This window comes from Salvia hispanica, chromosome 1 (genome assembly GCF_023119035.1).
Source record: "Salvia hispanica cultivar TCC Black 2014 chromosome 1, UniMelb_Shisp_WGS_1.0, whole genome shotgun sequence".
Lineage (NCBI taxonomy): Eukaryota > Viridiplantae > Streptophyta > Magnoliopsida > Lamiales > Lamiaceae > Salvia > Salvia hispanica.
This window is the reverse complement of record NC_062965.1, coordinates 32,657,051-32,676,234: the sequence shown is the minus strand read 5'-3', so window position 1 is coordinate 32,676,234 and position 19,184 is coordinate 32,657,051. Positions and strand designations below refer to the sequence as shown.

General features: G+C 35.5%; 1 protein-coding gene and 4 long non-coding RNA genes across 5 annotated transcripts; 2 read left to right on the top strand and 3 right to left on the bottom strand.

Annotated features, from left to right (window-relative positions):
* Nucleotides 1-228: 228 nt before the first annotated feature.
* LOC125200901 lies at nucleotides 229-1,158 on the bottom strand. The gene is made up of 2 exons (XR_007172803.1): nucleotides 912-1,158; nucleotides 229-829 (listed from the first exon to the last, which is right to left on the bottom strand). It is a non-coding gene; the product is annotated as an uncharacterized LOC125200901 (long non-coding RNA).
* Nucleotides 1,159-2,954: 1,796 nt separating this feature from the next.
* On the top strand, nucleotides 2,955-3,503 carry LOC125194606. The gene has a single exon (XM_048092860.1). It carries the CDS (start codon nucleotides 2,955-2,957, stop codon nucleotides 3,501-3,503), a length of 549 nt encoding a protein of 182 aa, XP_047948817.1.
* A 267-nt stretch (nucleotides 3,504-3,770) lies between these two features.
* LOC125200902 lies at nucleotides 3,771-4,800 on the bottom strand. Its single transcript, XR_007172804.1, has 2 exons — nucleotides 4,557-4,800; nucleotides 3,771-4,005 (listed from the first exon to the last, which is right to left on the bottom strand). It is a non-coding gene; the product is annotated as an uncharacterized LOC125200902 (long non-coding RNA).
* Nucleotides 4,801-8,074: 3,274 nt separating this feature from the next.
* LOC125200903 lies at nucleotides 8,075-8,943 on the bottom strand. Its single transcript, XR_007172805.1, has 2 exons — nucleotides 8,863-8,943; nucleotides 8,075-8,309 (listed from the first exon to the last, which is right to left on the bottom strand). It is a non-coding gene; the product is annotated as an uncharacterized LOC125200903 (long non-coding RNA).
* Nucleotides 8,944-16,242: 7,299 nt separating this feature from the next.
* On the top strand, nucleotides 16,243-18,848 carry LOC125200905. Its single transcript, XR_007172806.1, has 4 exons — nucleotides 16,243-16,631; nucleotides 16,842-16,963; nucleotides 17,398-17,450; nucleotides 18,550-18,848. It is a non-coding gene; the product is annotated as an uncharacterized LOC125200905 (long non-coding RNA).
* Nucleotides 18,849-19,184: the final 336 nt, after the last annotated feature.

Here is a 19,184-nt window from a genome sequence, read left to right as displayed (position 1 = left end):
CCAGCGCATCGACCAGCACACCCGAATCGGCTAGCCCAAGCCGCTTTTCTCGCCGATTCTCGGCTAGCCTGCTGCAATGGTTCGGCTAGCCGGCATTGGAGATGCTCTTATATTGGTGGTTGGGGGAAAACTACAGTTTATCATCACTAAAATGAAACTAAGGATCCAAAACCAGGGGATGAACTCTTTTGGTTCAACCGCCCAAGCATCCTGTTCATTTTTGTTCCATACAAGATAATCAGCATCTTTATTTCTCAAAATTTCCACCACAGCTGAGTTACAGGTAAGTTAGCCTGATAGATATATCCCTTCATTCTCTCTGTTTTAGTATTAGTTCTAGCTAGCCTTTTTGTTTGGCCTTGAGTAAATATTTGAGGTGAGATTCTGCTTCCATCATCAAAATAACAATGGGGTGAGTCAAACATGAAACCGACCATACTTAACGAAATAATAGGTACTACTATAACACTGCATTCCTGGAACCAGAATGTGAGGATGCAGATAAAGAAGAAGCATCACTCAGGTTTTGTGACACCAGCATCTAGCAGACCACTACTCCACTCCATGGCTGTGGCTCATTCCCTGTTCATGTAGTGCATTATTACAGCAATGAACTCGAGAAGCGGGGCCCTGTTCCTCCAAGCACATAAAATCATAGAATTGAAAAATAGCAAAGCAGAACAGGAAATCTCATGAAATGGTCGACAATAGATGGAGATTACAGAACATCAAGGGGCAAGGGCCTATGACTCCGCAGTTCTCATGCCAACACCAGCTGTTCAAAATTCAAATACAAACTGATGTCCATTTCTGTTCACCTAAGCAATGTCTTTTTCATAATACGGAATAGTTAAGCAAAATTCAAGGCCACTTCTGCTCTTAGGGGGTGAAAAGGTGAAGTGAATACTTACTTGCATCTAATCCTTATCCCAGTGTTCATGTGATGCCCAGCAAAATACCAATTTTAAGAACACAGGGATTCACGCGTGAAACGAAATTTGTATGAATAAAACAACTGACGAAGCAGAGTGCTACGACTTATACGCTTCTGAGAGAGGCTTAAAGGGGAATTTAGAGATTGTATGAATGAATTGAGCAAACGTGGAAGTGAATTTATAGGGAAATTGCCGATCCAAAGGCGGTGGGTGACGTTCGAGAATGTTCTACTTGGGACCCAAGGATCGATTCTTCTCGAACGTTGAACGATGATTTGGTGTTATTTTTCTCCTTTTGAAATGTAAGTCGTTCTAAATTGTTTGACCCTAATAAATGTGAATACTCAATAATAAATTATTTCATCAAATAAACTTCCAATTTTAGAGATTTTGCCTTTTGGTAATCCAGATCATCGTTCCTCATGCAACATAATTTTTCTTTTTAATAAAATTTAAATTCGTATGTAACACCAAGGGGTGTTTGGTAGGTCTAAACTCTAAATAATTTGGTACGAATGTTTCGATCGTATCTCTATAAATAATTTGTAGGAATGTAAGTTTTTTTAGGCTACTTAGCATTTGTATTTGTAAAGCATTAGTTTAGGCGTGCTAAACAAATAAGCACAAGTTTGCTCTTGCATCTCATTATAGTGATTGGTGAATGTGTAATTAAAGGGATGCGATTTTATAGTTGTTGATTATGGGCAACTGATTGGAATTAAGCGACTTTGAGGTTGGATTAGGCAGTAAAAAAAAACATTATTTTAGCGTCGTTCGAATCTACAGTTATGATGAAACTCTAACATAATTAGGCATTATACAAGATACTTAATCAATGTTTTTCACGCCCACAAAAATATTACTCCTTCCGTTCTCTTTTGTTTTTTTTTTTTTTTTTCTCAATCAAGATGACCACTTTCAAGTTTTGGAAATAACCTCCTCTCTCATTTCTCCTTATTAAAATATTCAACTTCTTTTTTCTCTCTATTCTATTCCATCTATCAATACTTACGAAAATCTCGTGTCACTCAAGAATGTTGTCATCTTAAGTGGGATGGAGGGAGTACTAGTATTTGAGTTGGGACTTGAGTGTTTAGAAATTGGATATTATTAGACCACCTCCATCACCCATAAAAAACAAAATAAGTATAAATAAAAGTAATTCTAAAACAATAAAAACCAACCGCCCCTCATCAATTGGGAGCACTCTGCCGCCACCAAACAAAGTGAGGGGCACATGCCATATGTCATAATATTATTGGCTGAATATTGATTTCCTTATTATTTTTGTTTTTTCACTTTTTATTATTGATTTATTTTATTATTTGATTATTGTACTACATGTATGTTGTAATAAATTTGCAAAATAACAATATAATTCTACATCACATTTTCAATATTCAAAATTTTGCACTACATTAAATTTTGATTGTTTTATTAATTATTATTTTTTTATTCAATGATTATTACATTTATCTATATATATCTTTTCAAATATCACGTGAATTATTCTTCCGAAAAAATCATGTGAACAACTCTTCCATAAAATGACATCTGACTATTATTTTTTATTATTTGCTACTACATTGTGCTTCACTTTTCTATATATATCCCACTTAACATGTACAACTCCTCACAAAAGCAACCAAATCATCCAAATTATTGCCCTTTCATTCTTGTTTTGATAAATTTGGTTTTATGGATCCAAATCATCAAAATTATCGCTCTTGTTTCCCAAACTATTTTAATTCCCAAAATTATCCACAATCATCAAAATATCCAAGTTTGCAAAATTTTTCAAATTTTGCACCACCTTATCAGAATCCCCAATCATTTTCAAATCTTGAGTATTCACAAAACTTTGAATTATCTCCAAATCTAAGCCAAATTCCTACATCCACTGAAATTCCCACATCAAACAATGTCGCCCAAAACTTGTTCGGAGATGCCCAACAAGAGAACAAAAAGAAGAGGAACTCAAACAATGTAAGTTGGGTTGTGAAAGAAGATTTAGCACTTATGTCTTCTTGGGTCCATGCAAGCGTAGATAGTGTGCGTGGTAAACATCAGAAGGGAGATGCACTATGGGTGCGTGTGAAAAAATTGTATCACGAAGCTCAAGCAGAAAATCCAGCTGAAATTAACAAAAGAAATGTGGATTCTATGAAGAGTCGATGGAAACGACTTAACGAAAATGCAAACAAATGGGTGGCTGCTTGCAGAGAAGCAAACGCGCGAAGGAGGAGTGGAATGAGCGACCAAGATGTTGAGAATGAAGCTCATAGCATCTACCAAGCAGGAGGCGGCAACAAATTTCAAGATTTGATAGTGTTTAATGAAGTTATGAGCAAACATCAAAAGTGGACTATTCATGATACAACACAGGTATTTCCTGACAATGAAAATGTTGGTTATGAACAAGATGGTAGCAATTCAAAGAGGACAAAGACTTCTGAATCTGGCGAGTATACTATCCCTTCAAATCCGGAAACTCCTACATCTAGCCATTCAACTAGTTCTCGGCCTATGGGCAGAGACAAGGCAAAAAGAAAAGGAAAAGTAAGGTAACACAATCTGATTCTACTAATGCTCAAGTTGCTGCAGAACTTCATGCACTAAGGCTAGCTAAAGATAATGAGAAGGAACTAGTGAAGGTGTATGTTGGTGTGACATTAGTTTAAGTAATATTAATTTGGTGTGCTTTTGATTATGTAATGTTAGTTTGGTGTATGTTTGTCACGACCGCATTTTGCTAAGGATAGCGAAAGCGGGTAAACCGCGACTAATAAGAGGGATTAAAGAAGCGGAGAAAAGAAAAGGGCTAGAACTTGAGAATTTCACAAGGCCAAGTCAATTGATTACATAGAAGCCAAGTATTTCATTACACGGTCTTGAAAACAGAATAGACATCTCCTCAAATAAATCAGAGTTGATGGTGAGGTTCTATAATTCTAAGAGCACAGCGGAATAAGTCCTTGCTAAACGACTTCGTGTATGAAGACACGAATCGTTGGGAGATCAACTTGATAACATCGACTCCGATCATCACTCTATCCTCTTGACGTTCAACCTGCACATTTATAAATACATGCAGGGCTGAGTACAGGAGTACTCAGTGGACACGTGCCGAAAACAAAACATACATTATATAGTTGTCAAGCTATCACAGTAACACACGGGGGTTTTCTTAAAAGGCCCGAGCTTACTAAGTTCTTTTGTGAGCTAAAAGTTCGACTACAGACTAGGTTCTTTCATCATTCATCATTCATTCATAAATCCATTCCATTCATTCATGAATCCATTCCATTCGTGAATCCATTCCATCTATAAATCCATTCCATTCGTGAATCCATTCCATTCGTGAATCCATTTCCATTCGTGAATCCATTCCATCTATAAATACATTCCATTCGTGAATCCATTCCGTTCATAAATCCATTCCATTCCATGACATTCAATTCCATGACATTCAATCTCATTTATAAAAAAAAAACATTTATGGCATGACAATAATTTTGAAAAGAAACATAGCTCCATTTTGAGAAAAGATGATTTTTCATAACTTCAAATGTATTTGCTTTATATCCACACTAGTGTGCTGGATATTAAAAGAAAGCCCACCTGGTATGCTTATTCCTTAATTCAATTATTTGCGTTGGCCTCACTTGCCCTTGAGCAGTTTATCCTTTGAAAATAAATAGCGTAGCACGCTAATTAGTACTTGAACTATTTCTCTCAGAGGGAATGCATGTACCCTATGGTATAGCACCTATATCCTTAGTCTTGGCTTATAGGATTTTCTAAATCCCACCTCGGCTTCATTACTTTGTAGAATTTATTTATTCACTTCACTAAGTTCGGAGAAATTCCATTATCTTTAAAATAATTACTTGAGCAATTAATAATAAAGTATGGGTTCTTGGAAAATCCTTTCTTAAATCTTTTCTTTGAATTTTCTTAAGGCCGCCCATGGCGTCGCGGGGCGACGCCGGTCGGCCCATTCGCTTCTCCAACTTTAATATTTTCCGTCTTCGAAATTTTAATAAACTATTCGGGAATTAATTCATCAAGCTCCAACTCAAATCTTAAATTAATTTCAACCCCTCGTAATTAAATCTCGGCTCAACAATTAAAATCTCCGCTTATTCAAACCATTCACAAAATCGGTCTATTCATTTTAATTAACCAAATGGGACTTGGCCCAATTTCTATTTAATTCATAGGCCCAACTCAGCTCTATTTTATTTACTCCCTTCTGGCCCAAAGCTTAAACACAATCAGCCCCAAATAGCATTAAATCAAGAGTAATGGAATAGGCCCAACAAAGACCCAATATACTCCTTCTCCACCATCGGTTTCTCTCCCCCAAATCTCATTTCTTTTTAAACCCCTTAATCAAAAGAGTAGAGAAGCAGCGGCGGCTTCTTCACTCCCATAAGTTTCTCGGCGAATTCGCCGCTCCTCTGCGTCGCCGGAGCGTCGCCGGCTACGCCTCCCTTTTCCATCATCCCTTCTTTACCTCACCTCTCCAATTTTCCCCAAATTAGAAATCCCTAAATTCGAAATCGGAGAAGCAGCGGCGCCTTCAACCATTCCCGTTTCTTCTCTCTCTCTGCGAAATCGTCGTCGTCTCCGAAGGAAACGGTCATCGCGAAATGTAGCTTTGAAAGGAATCTCACTTGTAGTTCCATGTATCCACTTTGTGTAGCATGTGTTGTACCTTGTACTAATTTATTCTCTTTTCCTTCTTCCAATAATTGTAGTTTACAACTTGAATTTTCTTGCATTTTAATTCCAATCGTCTTTTCGTCCAATTTTTTTATACTCTAAAACTAGTGCACGAAAACTCGGGATGTTACATTCTACCCACCTTAACAAAAATTTCCTCCCGAAATTTGCGTTGCGCTACTCGAAAAGCTCGGGGTAACGCTCCTTCATCTTATCTTCCAATTCCGAAGTGGCTTCTTCTTGCCCGTGGTGCTTCCTCAGTATCTTCACCGAAGTGATAAACTTATTCTTTAACTGTTGCATTTTTTTGTCCATGATTACTTTTGGCCTTTCCTCGTAGCTCACTTACTTCTATTCGTTATACGCGTATCGATCGATCAACTATTCTTATCTAATTCGTGCGGCATGACGGTGTCGTTGGGTTGGATCATATTTACTTATGTCTGTCTATCGTGACTTATTTCTCATAGCTATGTGAAAAGGATCAAGGCTTTGCCTTCGTTGAGAGTATTGTATTAGGAATTTTTGTCAAACAGCCTTAACTTGGATGATACTGGTTTTAGATCAATGAAATACTGGAAAGAAATACTCATCTTGGGAGAGTACTCAAATTACTCAAGGTGGCAAGAATAACATCTCTGGTGTGACTCTGTGAATTAAAATTGCCAACTCGTAATGATTGGTTTACAAGGAAACTGGGACTAAGTTCAATTGAACTTATTATGTCCCTTTGGAGGATTACATGGGTTAAGAGGTTTCAGCTAAACCACAGAGCTCGAAAATTTCTTGAAAGAAATTAAACATGTCTTGGAACAGATTTAACTTTAAATTCTCATAATAGGCGTCAAATGAAATGGTCAATTCGACCGTTCTGATTCAAAAAGATCTTGATAACAATGAATTGTGGCTCAGCCACGTTAAGGTCTAGAAGAATCAAGCATAGAAATGTGGGCAACTGCCATAAAATCGTGCTGACCTTTCTCCAATAATGTCAAAGCTAGCGAAAATGGAATCATATTGGAGAATTCTCAAGTTTTCCAAAAGAAATTTCCCAGACGGAACAATCATGTAGTCAAATTGAATATGAGAAAATTTCATTCTTGCAAGAAAGAACTTGTCACACACGTGTTTTCAAAACAACTAGAGTTGACGGAAGTTCCAAGAAGAATGCGTCACTCGTTAAGGTTCTGAAGACAAACAACTTTAGAATAACAATGCGATTGGACTTGCGAAGTCAAAATATCGTTCGTACTAATGATGAGTAACAAAAGCTGTCGCCAACCGGCATGCCTGAAAAAATATAAGAGCAACGCTCGTGCTCGTGGAAACTGAAAGTGAATTGCGATCTGATGTACCCAAGATAAGAAGTGGCACATTGATTTGCGATACAAGTCGCTCAAGGTATCTGGAAGCAAATGTCTAACCATGATCTCTGAACTGAAAATGAGTCACAACTTTCATAGAAAGAGGGGAGTTTTGGAACCCTGCTAAAAAAACGCAGGTCGATCAAGACTGTTAAACAGACAAGAAGACACTTCTGTTAAGGACGTTCAAAGAAAGAGATTTTCTGGGAATCCAAGTAAGTACTGCTGATTAAAATCGTTTATTTCATTCACGTGATGGGAACATCTAGAGTTCGTCGAAGGTACTCGCAAGGAAACAAACCGATTTAAGAAAATCCATGCAAGGATAGTCATCAACTATAGCCACTACACTGCGTGATCTAACGCCATCATGCTAAGTTCATATCTTACTTCTAACGTTTCCATGGGGTCTCGCGAAACCTGATGGGATTAACAGTCTCTTTGGATTTAGTCGAGTGGCTTAGCCACAGTGAGGATCTATCTTGTGCTCTTCTCTTATGGCATCATTCCTCGTCTTCCCTTTCAACATTTGCCCCTCTTGAGTCCTTATATACTAGGCGTCAGCGCACCTCATGTGAAAAATCGTGTTACTGCGGATCACGCTCTCGTGCTTAACCTCGTCTATCATCGTTTAAAAATTTGTTGCTCAGTAAAGCAATTATAGGATTTATGGTTCATCCTTCCTAGTCCCATCTTAAACTACATTCTTTAGGGAAGTTCATATTTCCTCTAGATTCCTTCGTTCCTTTGACTAGAAAATTTTGTCACACTTTGTCTCAACTATCTTAAAATTTCCACTTCTTCAACCTTCATCATGATTGGTTGAACGTCTTGGAGTGTTGATCGAGTCGATTACTTGGAAGGATCTAGTGAACAAGTCTAGATCTTGACTGAAGGAAAGCTTGGATCTCAGAGCAGGAAAGAAACTGTGGCTCTGATACCACTCTGTCACGACCGCATTTTGCTAAGGATAGCGAAAGCGGGCAAACCGCGACTAATAAGAGGGATTAAAGAAGCGGTGAAAAGAAAAGGGCTAGAACTTGAGAATTTCACAAGGCCAAGTCAATTGATTACATAGAAGCCAAGTATTTCATTACACGGTCTTGAAAACAGAATAGACATCTCCTCAAATAAATCAGAGTTGATGGTGAGGTTCTATAATTCTAAGAGCACAACGGAATAAGTCCTTGCTAAACGACTTCGTGTATGAAGACACGAATCGTTGGGAGATCAACTTGATAACATCGACTCCGATCATCACTCTATCCTCTTGACGTTCAACCTGCACATTTATAAATACATGCAGGGCTGAGTACAGGAGTACTCAGTGGACACGTGCCGAAAACAAAACATACATTATATAGTTGTCAAGCTATCACAGTAACACACGGGGGTTTTCTTAAAAGGCCCGAGCTTACTAAGTTCTTTTGTGAGCTAAAAGTTTGACTACAGACTAGGTTCTTTCATCATTCATCATTCATTCATAAATCCATTCCATTCATTCATGAATCCATTCCATTCGTGAATCCATTCCATCTATAAATCCATTCCATTCGTGAATCCATTCCATTCGTGAATCCATTTCCGTTCGTGAATCCATTCCATCTATAAATCCATTCCATTCGTAAATCCATTCCGTTCATAAATCCATCCCATTCCATGACATTCAATTCCATGACATTCAATCTCATTTATCAAAAAAATAAACATTTATGGTATGACAATAATTTTGAAAAGAAACATAGCTCCATTTTGAGAAAAGATGATTTTTCATAACTTCAAATGTATTTGCTTTATATCCACACTAGTGTTCTAGATATTAAAAGAAAGCCCACCTGGTATGCTTATTCCTTAATTCAATTATTTGCGTTGGCCTCACTTGCCCTTGAGCAGTTTATCCTTTGAAAATAAATAGCGTAGCACGCTAATTAGTACTTGAACTATTTCTCTTAGAAGGAATGCATGTACCCTATGGTATAGCACCTATATCCTTAGTCTTGGCTTATAGGATTTTCTAAATCCCACCTCGGCTTCATTACTTTGTAGAATTTATTTATTCACTTTACTAAGTTCGGAGAAATTCCATTATCTTTAAAATAATTACTTGAGCAATTAATAATAAAGTATGGGTTCTTGGAAAATCCTTTCTTAAATCTTTTCTTTGAATTTTCTTAAGGCCGCCCATGGCGTCGCGGGGCGACGCCGGTCGGCCCATTCGCTTCTCCAACTTTAATATTTTCCGTCTTCGAAATTTTAATAAACTATTCGGGAATTAATTCATCAAGCTCCAACTCAAATCTTAAATTAATTTCAACCCCTCGTAATTAAATCTCGGCTCAACAATTAAAATCTCCGCTTATTCAAACCATTCACAAAATCGGTCTATTCATTTTAATTAACCAAATGGGACTTGGCCCAATTTCTATTTAATTCATAGGCCCAGCTCAGCTCTATTTTATTTACTCCCTTCTGGCCCAAAGCTTAAACACAATCAGCCCCAAATGGGCCCCTTTCCCCTGCCTCTCCTCGCCTTCTTGCTCCTCTCATTCCCCTTTCTGCACTCCTTGATTTTGAGTGAATTTGTGTGTCTAAAAGGGGGGGAGGGGAAGGGAGAGGGGCTGTTTATATAGGCCCCTTTTGTTGGAAACTTGGGGACAAAGACTCCCATTTTGGCTGCCGCTCCATCTCTTTCTTGGCATCATGTTTTTTTACCAAATTGACAAGTTTTGGGGGGAAAAAGGCCCTATTTTGGGGGCTGCCATCTCATCCCCCCTTGTGCTTATCCAATTGTATGTCATTTTGGTGTAAGTTGGGTCACACTTGCTATTTTGGAAAAGTTCCAACCTTGAGCTTGTGAAGCCTTTTCTAATCCTTTTTGTTAAATTCTTGCAGGATCCTTGGTTTATTGGTTGAAAAATTTGAGTCTTAGGGGATGCCAAATTCGAGAAGGAGGGGGAAGATAAGAATAGAGTTGAAGATCTTGTACTGTAGAAATGTAGCTTTGAAAGGAATCCCCTTGTATTTCCCATGTATCCATTTTTAGCTGTGTTGTCCTTGTACTAATTTATTCTCTTTTCCTTTTAAAATTGTAGTTTACAACTTGAATTTTTTTGCTTTTTATTTAATCGTTTTTTGGCCAAATTTGTTTTTTATCCTTAAAATGAAAAAACTGGGGATGTTACAATTTTGGGTGGATCTTTTTTGTACTTTTTAATAAAAATTTTTGTAATATTATGTTTATGTGATTTGGTCACATGCATCTTGGAATAAATTGAGATATCCAAATTTTTACTTTATGAAAATGCTTTTCCAAAAAAATTTTTAAAATAAAAAAATCTTACTTTATCCCGATTTGGGACCGAGTTTTTGCGTGCATTCGAAAAATAATTGAGATGTAAAAAAACCGTTCTTTCCCGTTTAGAATGAATTTGGGGCTACTTGCTTTTAAAAAATTTTGAAATGTCACATGCATCACGGTTCAACAAATGTTTTGTCTTGTGATTTTGGCGTATGGGACATCATCCGATGTCGTTGATGAATATTTGCGGATGAGTTCAACGGTGACGAGAGATTCTCTAATACATTTCGTTGAAGGTGTTATCTCATGTTTTGGTGCCACATATCTTAGAAGACCTACTGAACAAGATCTCGCTAATTCTATATGTAGCAGATCAACGTGGTTTTCCAGGCATGATTGGGAGTATAGAGTGCATGCATTGGGAATGGAAGAATTGTTCTAACGCGTGGGCTGGACAATATACAGGGAGAATTGGAAAACCAACGATCATTTTGGAAGTTGTTGCATCATACGACTTATGGATATGGCATGCATTCTTTGGAACTCCAGGTTCGTGCAATGATATTAATGTACTCCATAGGTCTCCTATTTTTAATGATGTCTTAGAAGGTCGAGCACCATCCGTTAATCACGTAGTAAATGGTCATCAATATAATAGGGCATATTATGTTACTGATGGCATATACCCTGCATGGGCTGCATTTGTGAAGTCAATTGCTTCTCCACAAATTCAAAAGCATAAGTTGTTTGCTCAGTTCCATGAGTCTATCAGAAAAGATGTTGAGCGAGCATTTGGAGTCCTACAAGTGCGTTTCGCATTTTTGCAAAGGCCACACCTTGTCTGGGACAAGATGTTGATGGGAAAAATTATGATTGCTTGTATAATCATGCATAATATGATAGTAAAAGATGAACGTGATACATATCAAAATTATTATGTATTTACTGAGTTTTTTGAAGATACCCCTACAAGAGCACAAGAAGGAAATGCTGAAGCTTTTTGCTACTCTACTCAACGGATCGGGAGTTTGTTTTCTTATATAACAAATCGAGATCAACTCCGCAATAGAGAAGCTCATATTGCCCTTCGAGATGATTTGATTGAGCACATTTGGGATAAATTTGGCACAAATAGTTGAATGTGTAATGTTTATCTTTTTTAGTAAGCTTTCTTATTTTTCACTTTAGTTTGTAATTTGGTTTGTTTATTTTCTATTATTGTACCATATTTCATTTATTTGTGTATTTTTATTATGTTGTACTTCACTTATATATGGATGTGTAATAATTTTTATTATAAATTTGAATTATAAAATAATTTTTATAATTTTTATATGAGTTTTTTAATATATTTGAATAAATATAAAATTTATATTGATTGAAAGTATATGAAAAAGAAAATATGTATTGGGGTTGAGTTGGGGTCATTGATGGAGGTAAAAGTTTTAATAAGTTGGGGGTTGTATATGTGGATGAAAGAGAAATGAGTATTTTATTCAAAAGTAGATTGGGGTTGGGTTGGGTGGGTGCCACCAATGGGGATAGTTAGTAATAATAATAACTTTTAAGCAAACTAGTGTCGCAACACGAAGCGGATCACCTCCGTCATACGCTACACCATTTGCTACCCCACCAATAAAATGGCAACATGTGTTTATTGTTTAAAATATTAAAAAAAATCAAAGTCATATGTGGCACCTTCTTCACAAAATATTGTCAACGCATTCATCTTCCTTTTTTACTGATAATCGCCGCTGAAAAATCCAAAGCAGCATTACCACCACGATGCCTCCGAGCATCACTACTAGTCGCTAGCAATGACGGACCCAAGTGGGGTCGAGTGGGGTCGACCGACCCCACCGTCGCCCAACGAGCACTGCCGGAAACTCCATTTACCTTGACCCCGAGCAGCAGATCTCAACCACTTCGCCGGAAATTAAAGAAAAAGATAAAGAATTTCGTGATTCTTGGGAAGATTAGTTGAGAGAAATGGAGAGAGCAGAGTCAGAGGAAGACGAGTAATTAGTTGATAAATGGGCTATATATTGGGCCTACTATTAAAATTATAAGCTCTTTACTTCATACTATAAATTGTGATGGGTACATTTAATTGAATTAAAATAGTTATTGATTAAATAAAACATAACTATATTTACAATTTTTTATTGGCGATAATTCATTTTAACTTAATAGAATTTATAATTTTTTTCTAAATCATTGATAAACATTAAAGTGATTATTTTAAAAAAATATTTAAATACAACTTAAAAATAAGAGTACTACTTATTTGTAATAGAAAATAAACTATTTAAATTATAACATATGTATTAAATAATTAATTAAATATTACTATATTTTATTATTTTGTACTCTTCCGTCTCACAAAAGATGTCACACTTATGGGACGGCACGTGATTTTAGGAGATTTTGTTTTGTGTGTGTAGTGGAGAGAGAAAATATAATTTTTATATTAACGTGAGGGGAAACTTTTATCAAAAATGGAAATGTAACATTTTTTATGGGACAAACTAAAAAGGAAAGTGAGACATCTTTTATGGGACGGAGGGAGTACTATGTTCGATCTCACGAGTTTCAGTTCCTGGATCCGTCATTGGTCGCTAGCCACCGGAATCCCCGATCACCTGGCCACCTCTGCCTCTCTCTCTCTCTCTCGTTCCCCTTACTTCTCCCCGCCTACAAGCTCCAACACCTCTCGGATCCCCTGCATATCGCCACCGGCTATTCGATCTCCACCAAATGGCAGCCACTTTCCCTACTGCCGCCTGACGGGTTGCTCGGATTCTTCTTCCAGCACCTCATCTCACGGATATCCCCCCATCCAGTCCATTGTCAACATTAGGAAGCTCACCCTCCTCACCGTAACCACTACAACTTCCTCCCCGACCTATCGCAATCCCTAAGTTTCGGTCTGCTCTCGGGAAGTTGGACGCTCTGACTGCAGCCTCCCCCCCCAGCTGGTCCACCGCCGGGTCGGTTGTAGATTTAGAGAGTGCGACGGTGGAGCAGTGGTGGCTGGACCGGGGTGAACAGCAGCGCTGCACGACGGAGGACCAGGTGGCAGCGTGTGTGGGGCGACGAACTGGAGTTGCTGTTCAGTTGGGACAGTGATAGAAGGAGAGAAAGACGAGATGAATAGGGGATTGCAGCGGCGGCGACAGCTGCTGGACGCCGGCGACGGAGGTGGCACTGTGAACGGCCGATACTGGCGGGTGAACTCCGAGAGCTGGAGGTTGACGGCGCAATAAAAGAATAAAAGAGTAGGCAGAGATTTCACTAATTCGAGGAATTCTGGTCGAGAGAGAGAAGTGCAGGAGGTTGTGTCAAATTTGAGAAGGAATGGTGGGTTGGAAGTTCCTGTAAGAACGAATTTGAAGGGGGAGAGAATCACGAAGAAGTTGCTGTTGTTGACTTTTGGAAGAGTTGTGGATTTACATATTTGAGTTTTAATGGAGGTTTGGGAAGATGGCAACTAGATTGGTCTTTGCATTTTTTATGGCGTCAATTTGATGTTCAAAGGTGTGATAATAATTCGATGAAAATGAAGATGAAAAAGTATAGTAACACATTTTGTGAAGGTGCCACGTAGGATTTTGCTTGTTTTTTATTCGTTCCACAAAAGATGTCACACTTGTGGTACGGCACTAGATTTTAGGAGGTTTTGTTTTATGTGTTAGATGAAGAGAGAAAATATAATTTTTATATTTATGTGAGAGAACTTTTTTCAAAAAACGAAATGTGACATCTTTTGTGGGACAAACTAAAAAGGAAAGTGTGACATCTTTTGTGGGACGGGGGGAGTAATATTTTAAAGAGTAAACACATGTCGCTATTTTATTGGTGGGGTAGCAAATGGGTAGCATGTGGGGGAGGTGATCCGGTCCGGTTACCACATGTATGCACAGGACAAAAGATATTTTAAACAATGAATATATATTAGTTTAAAATAAAGAATATTGAATAAATAAGTATAAAAATGTATTTATAGATAACAACTAATTAAAATAAGTATTTGTAATATTATAAACAATTTAAAATATTAAAAACAACCACAAAAAGATATTTGTACTTCTCTCAACTCACTCTTTATGAAACATTTCATATTTTAGCAAATGATTGTACACTATTTTAATTATTTGATATGAGTGTAGTAGTATAAAATTAAAGAAATACCAAAAAAGGAGATGTGTGAATGACAGAATAAGACATACAAATAAAGAAAACTGTAATACTACTATTTACAAAAGAAAAAAAAAACAAACTATATGAACAAATAAATAGTTCACCAGTTTCGATTAACAAAACATAAGTATTCATAAATGCGAACAAACATAAGAAAAACAAAATAAAAAACCAGTAGTTCATAAGTTTTGAAATTGTAACATAATTGTTTATAACTAAAAACATGTTTTTTGTCCAGAGCCTTTGTCCTAGCGGCAAGGAGCTTAGACATTATTGTATGAGGTGCCGAGTTTGAGCCCTCTTGACATCACCTTTAATTTCCCCCTTTCTATATGAGTTTATTTGTAATTTTCTCCTTATAGGAGTTTAATTTTTTCAAAAAAAAAACTAAAAACATGTTTTTTTTAGAATTAAGTGGACATGATAAAACGAATAAAAAAAATCACAATTAATAAATTCATTTTCATCAAAATTAAATTCAATAGTACATGATAATATTTTGAAAATCATAAAAAAGAAATAGAACTCAGTCATAAACAAAACTATCTTATCTAGTTGTAGAATAAATCAAAATCAACTCAATTATAACTATGTGTACTTCTAGTCATTTAAATATAAATATATTTATAAATTATATATCTTGAATATAAATACATATTTTTAAGTAATTTCAACATATTTAATTGTATATTATTATACACAACAACAATTAATATCATGCAATATTGTTCTTTGTTTGATAATGATAATAATTTTAGATTTTTGTTAGAAAGACAATTATCTTTTATTAAATTCCATGTTATCAATATCGTTTAATTTCTTTTTTTTATTTTTTATTAATAGTAAGAAACAAACAATTAAATATATGAATAAATTAGATCATAGAAATTTAAAATTTCCTTGAGAAGCCAAGATAAAAAAAAAATTGGATCATCCAATAATCACATCTTAGTTGACTACTTATTTTCTTATGTTTAATTTCAGACCATGGAATAACTTGATATGCATGACCAAAGATTAAATGCAATTTTTGTATATGAAAAAAATAAATTTCTTATTTCCACCATATATACATATAAAAAGTAAATTATCACTTAAAATAAGTGATAATAGTTCATTACTTAAAATTTATACTACACTTTATATTATAAGAAGTCTTACTTATATGTTTAATTTCAGAACATGGAATAACTTGATATGCATGACCAAAGATTAAATGCAATTTTTGTATACGAAAAAAATAAATTTCTTATTTCCACCATATATACATATAAAAAGTAAATTATTACTTAAAATAAGTGATAACAGCTCATCACTTAAAATTTATACTACACTTTATATTATAAGAAGTCATACAAACTTTATAAATTAGATTTAATTTTAAATATTTATAATTTCATCTAATTTCGTAATTTATTCTATAAAGTCTGCTGTATTGTTCAATTAATTTGAAACTAATTAAAATATATGAAATTATATACTACGAGTCCCATTATTCACAAATCCGGTCTTAAAGACCAGACTAGATACCAAATTAGGGCCCTTAGATTTAGATTTTAATGGATGAGATTACACCATGTCTCATGAATTTTGCTACTTCATTATGTAAGCAATATATTTCAAATCAGGGGTATTTCGGTCAAATTACATCTAGGTTAAGAAAAATTCAATACTGCTTCTCCTCATTCACGCCGTTCCTCTTCTTTCTCATCTCTCTCGCTCTCTTCTTCTCCAAATTGAAGAATTTTCTTCCACAAAGCGATGAATCTTCTTCTACAAAGCGACGCTCATCTTCTACTCCGAACCAATTCTCATTTCTACTGCAAATCGACGCTCAAACGCTGCTTCTCTGCCAAAATCGACGACTCCACAACTTCCTCTTCTACTATCGACGACATCTCGAGCTGATTCAAGTCGATTAGCCACATATTCGAAATGGTTGACACACGAAATTCGTTGACCGGTAGTCGTCGATTAACCACATATTCAACATCTCTATCCGTCGATTTCAGCATCTCTATCTGCAAACTTCAACATCTCCATCAGCCGACGTCCACATCTCCACGCGATTTGAAATAGTTGACATCAGAAATTCATCAATGGAAGGTGAAGGTTTATATTATATTGTTTTTCTGAACTTCCTATTTTGAAGTCTATGACTAAAATTGCTTTGATTTACTGTTTCAAATGGATGTCAATTGCGTTCCGGCAGAAAGTTATGCCTCATGTAATACACTGTATTGAAGTTTTATATTTCTCAAAATTCGACTTTACTTCATACTTTCTTACTTTGGTTTATGATTTTTGCATAATTAGTTCATCAATCAATGGATAACAAGTTCAATTAGGGGTGAAATATAATCGTTTGCTGGTGGCTAATTCGCAGCGGGTCGACAAAGATAATATCGTGTGAAGTTCTTTTGCTGGTCGGCTTGAAGGTAAAAATGAAGTGATACCCTATTTGTGAAGTAGTAAACTCATGGACTGAAATAATAAACAATGAGCTGAACTGCCGATATATGCATAATTTTGCGAATAATTATAATTGTAATGAACTAAATAACCTATCTGATGAAGTATTAACCTCATGTAATGAACTAATAACATGATCAGATGAATTTAACTTTGTTGTAATCATAAGTTTTACGAATATCTAATATAATGAAGTAATAACATGATCGGACGAACTTAATTCTAGTTAATATGAATTGTATTGTATATAAGTATGCAAAAATTTGTACTAATTATGAAGCAAATAACCTAGTTGAGCGAAGAAATAACATGGTTGTATGATCTTAAATAATTTTTGAACAAAGATTTTTGTTTCTCATGATTTTTGACTAACAACAATTAATTTTTTATTACTTCACAGTACTTTTGATATTTGAGAGATTACTCCATCCTCTGGCCGAACCTCTGATTCAGGTAAGACACATTTGATTTTTGGCTTTGATTTGTCTTTAGGAGATATTACTTCAATATTTGATTGTTGCATAAATCTATTACTTCACTATACTTTTGATATTTGAGAGAAAATGTATAAAAACAATTTGGCTGCGTAAACCGATATAGTTAATTTCATGAGGATATTACTTCATTTCACGAGGTTATTACTTCATTTGATGAGGCTATTAGTTTGGTGCTTGATTTTTGTTTTTTTTTTTCCGATTGTATGTTATTAGTGTGTGCTTCTAGTTCATTTCTGGACTCATTTGAATTATGTGGCAAAAAATAATCTGCATCTTCTTAATTTGATTCATTACTTCATAATTTGGAGACATTGCTTCGTGGAAATCAAATCGCAAGGAAAGTTCGTCTGATGTTCGGTATGAATTTTATTAACAGTGTGGTATGCATATTTTGCTAAGAAATACTCCCTCCGTCCCCCATTCGGAGTAGCACTTTGACTGGGCACGGGTTTTAAGAAATGTAAAGAAAAGTTGGTTGAAAAAGTTAGTGGAATGTGGGACCCACTTTTTTATATTGGTTTTATAATAAAATATGAGTGAAATGAGTAAGTGGAATGTGGGACCTACTTACTATTTATGGTAAAAGTGAAGTGCTACTCTTAATTGGGGACGGACTAAAATGGAAATTAGTAACTCTTATTCGGGGACGGAGGGAGTAGCATTGAATGAACTAATTAACCTATTTGATGAAGTAGTAAATTCATGGGATGAAGTAACTGTGTTGTATGCATATTTTGTGAGAATAACAATTGAATGAATCAACTAAGTTATTTGACGAAGTTATAACCTTATGAAATGAAGGAACATAAACTGACCTGTTTTGTATGCATATTTTCCTAAGAAATTAATTTGAATGAGCTAAATAACTTATTAGTTGAAGTAATAACTTCATGGAATGAAGTAATATAAACTGACTTGTTTTGTATGTATATTTAGCTATGAGTATACTTGTAATAAACTAAAGAACCTAAATATGATGTTACACACTATTTTGATGATGTAATATAAATAATGTTTCAAATGTTGAATTGTTGTTATGTGTTTCTTGTATACAGGTGAAGAAAACGCTGGGGAAAAATCCTTTAACTCATAGCTAGGTGAGAAATCAAATTGGAGGAGCGAGGTGAAGAGTTTCAGGAGATGTAGTTGAGGCATGGTGACATGCTGATGAGGACATTTTGGCATTCCATCCCCACGCCTAATATATGGGTGGTGCCTAAAATCACTGCCTAGACCATTGAGATGTGTTGGTGTCAATTTTGGATGATTTCTTGTATTGGACAAGTTTGTGTTTTTTCCTTTTTTTGTGATGGAGATTCTGTATCGGTTGCTGTGGGAATAGTGACTATTTTGGAGAAAATTTAAACGATGTTAGTTCACGCACAGTAATAAACTACTATAATGAAGTAATAAACAACATGAATGAAGTAAATAATTACACGAATGAAGTACGAAACCTACTGGAATGAAATAATTTAATATAAGAAAATAAGCACATCACTTGTATCTTCTCACAATTCTTGAATCATGCCGACCAACCTCGCCGTATTTGGCGCATTTACTTCATTCAACTATTGCAACATTAATGATATGTTTATACTACAGGAGTGAAAAAATCGAAAAAATACAAATTGTTAGATATAATTCATTCAATTGGATATTTGGTTCATAATAAGTATAGCTCTACACA

What these genes read in the sequence shown, in the direction of transcription:
- LOC125194606 (XM_048092860.1), top strand. Translation starts at nt 2,955, where the DNA reads ATGTCTTCTTGGGTCCATGCAAGCGTAGATAGTGTGCGTGGTAAACAT.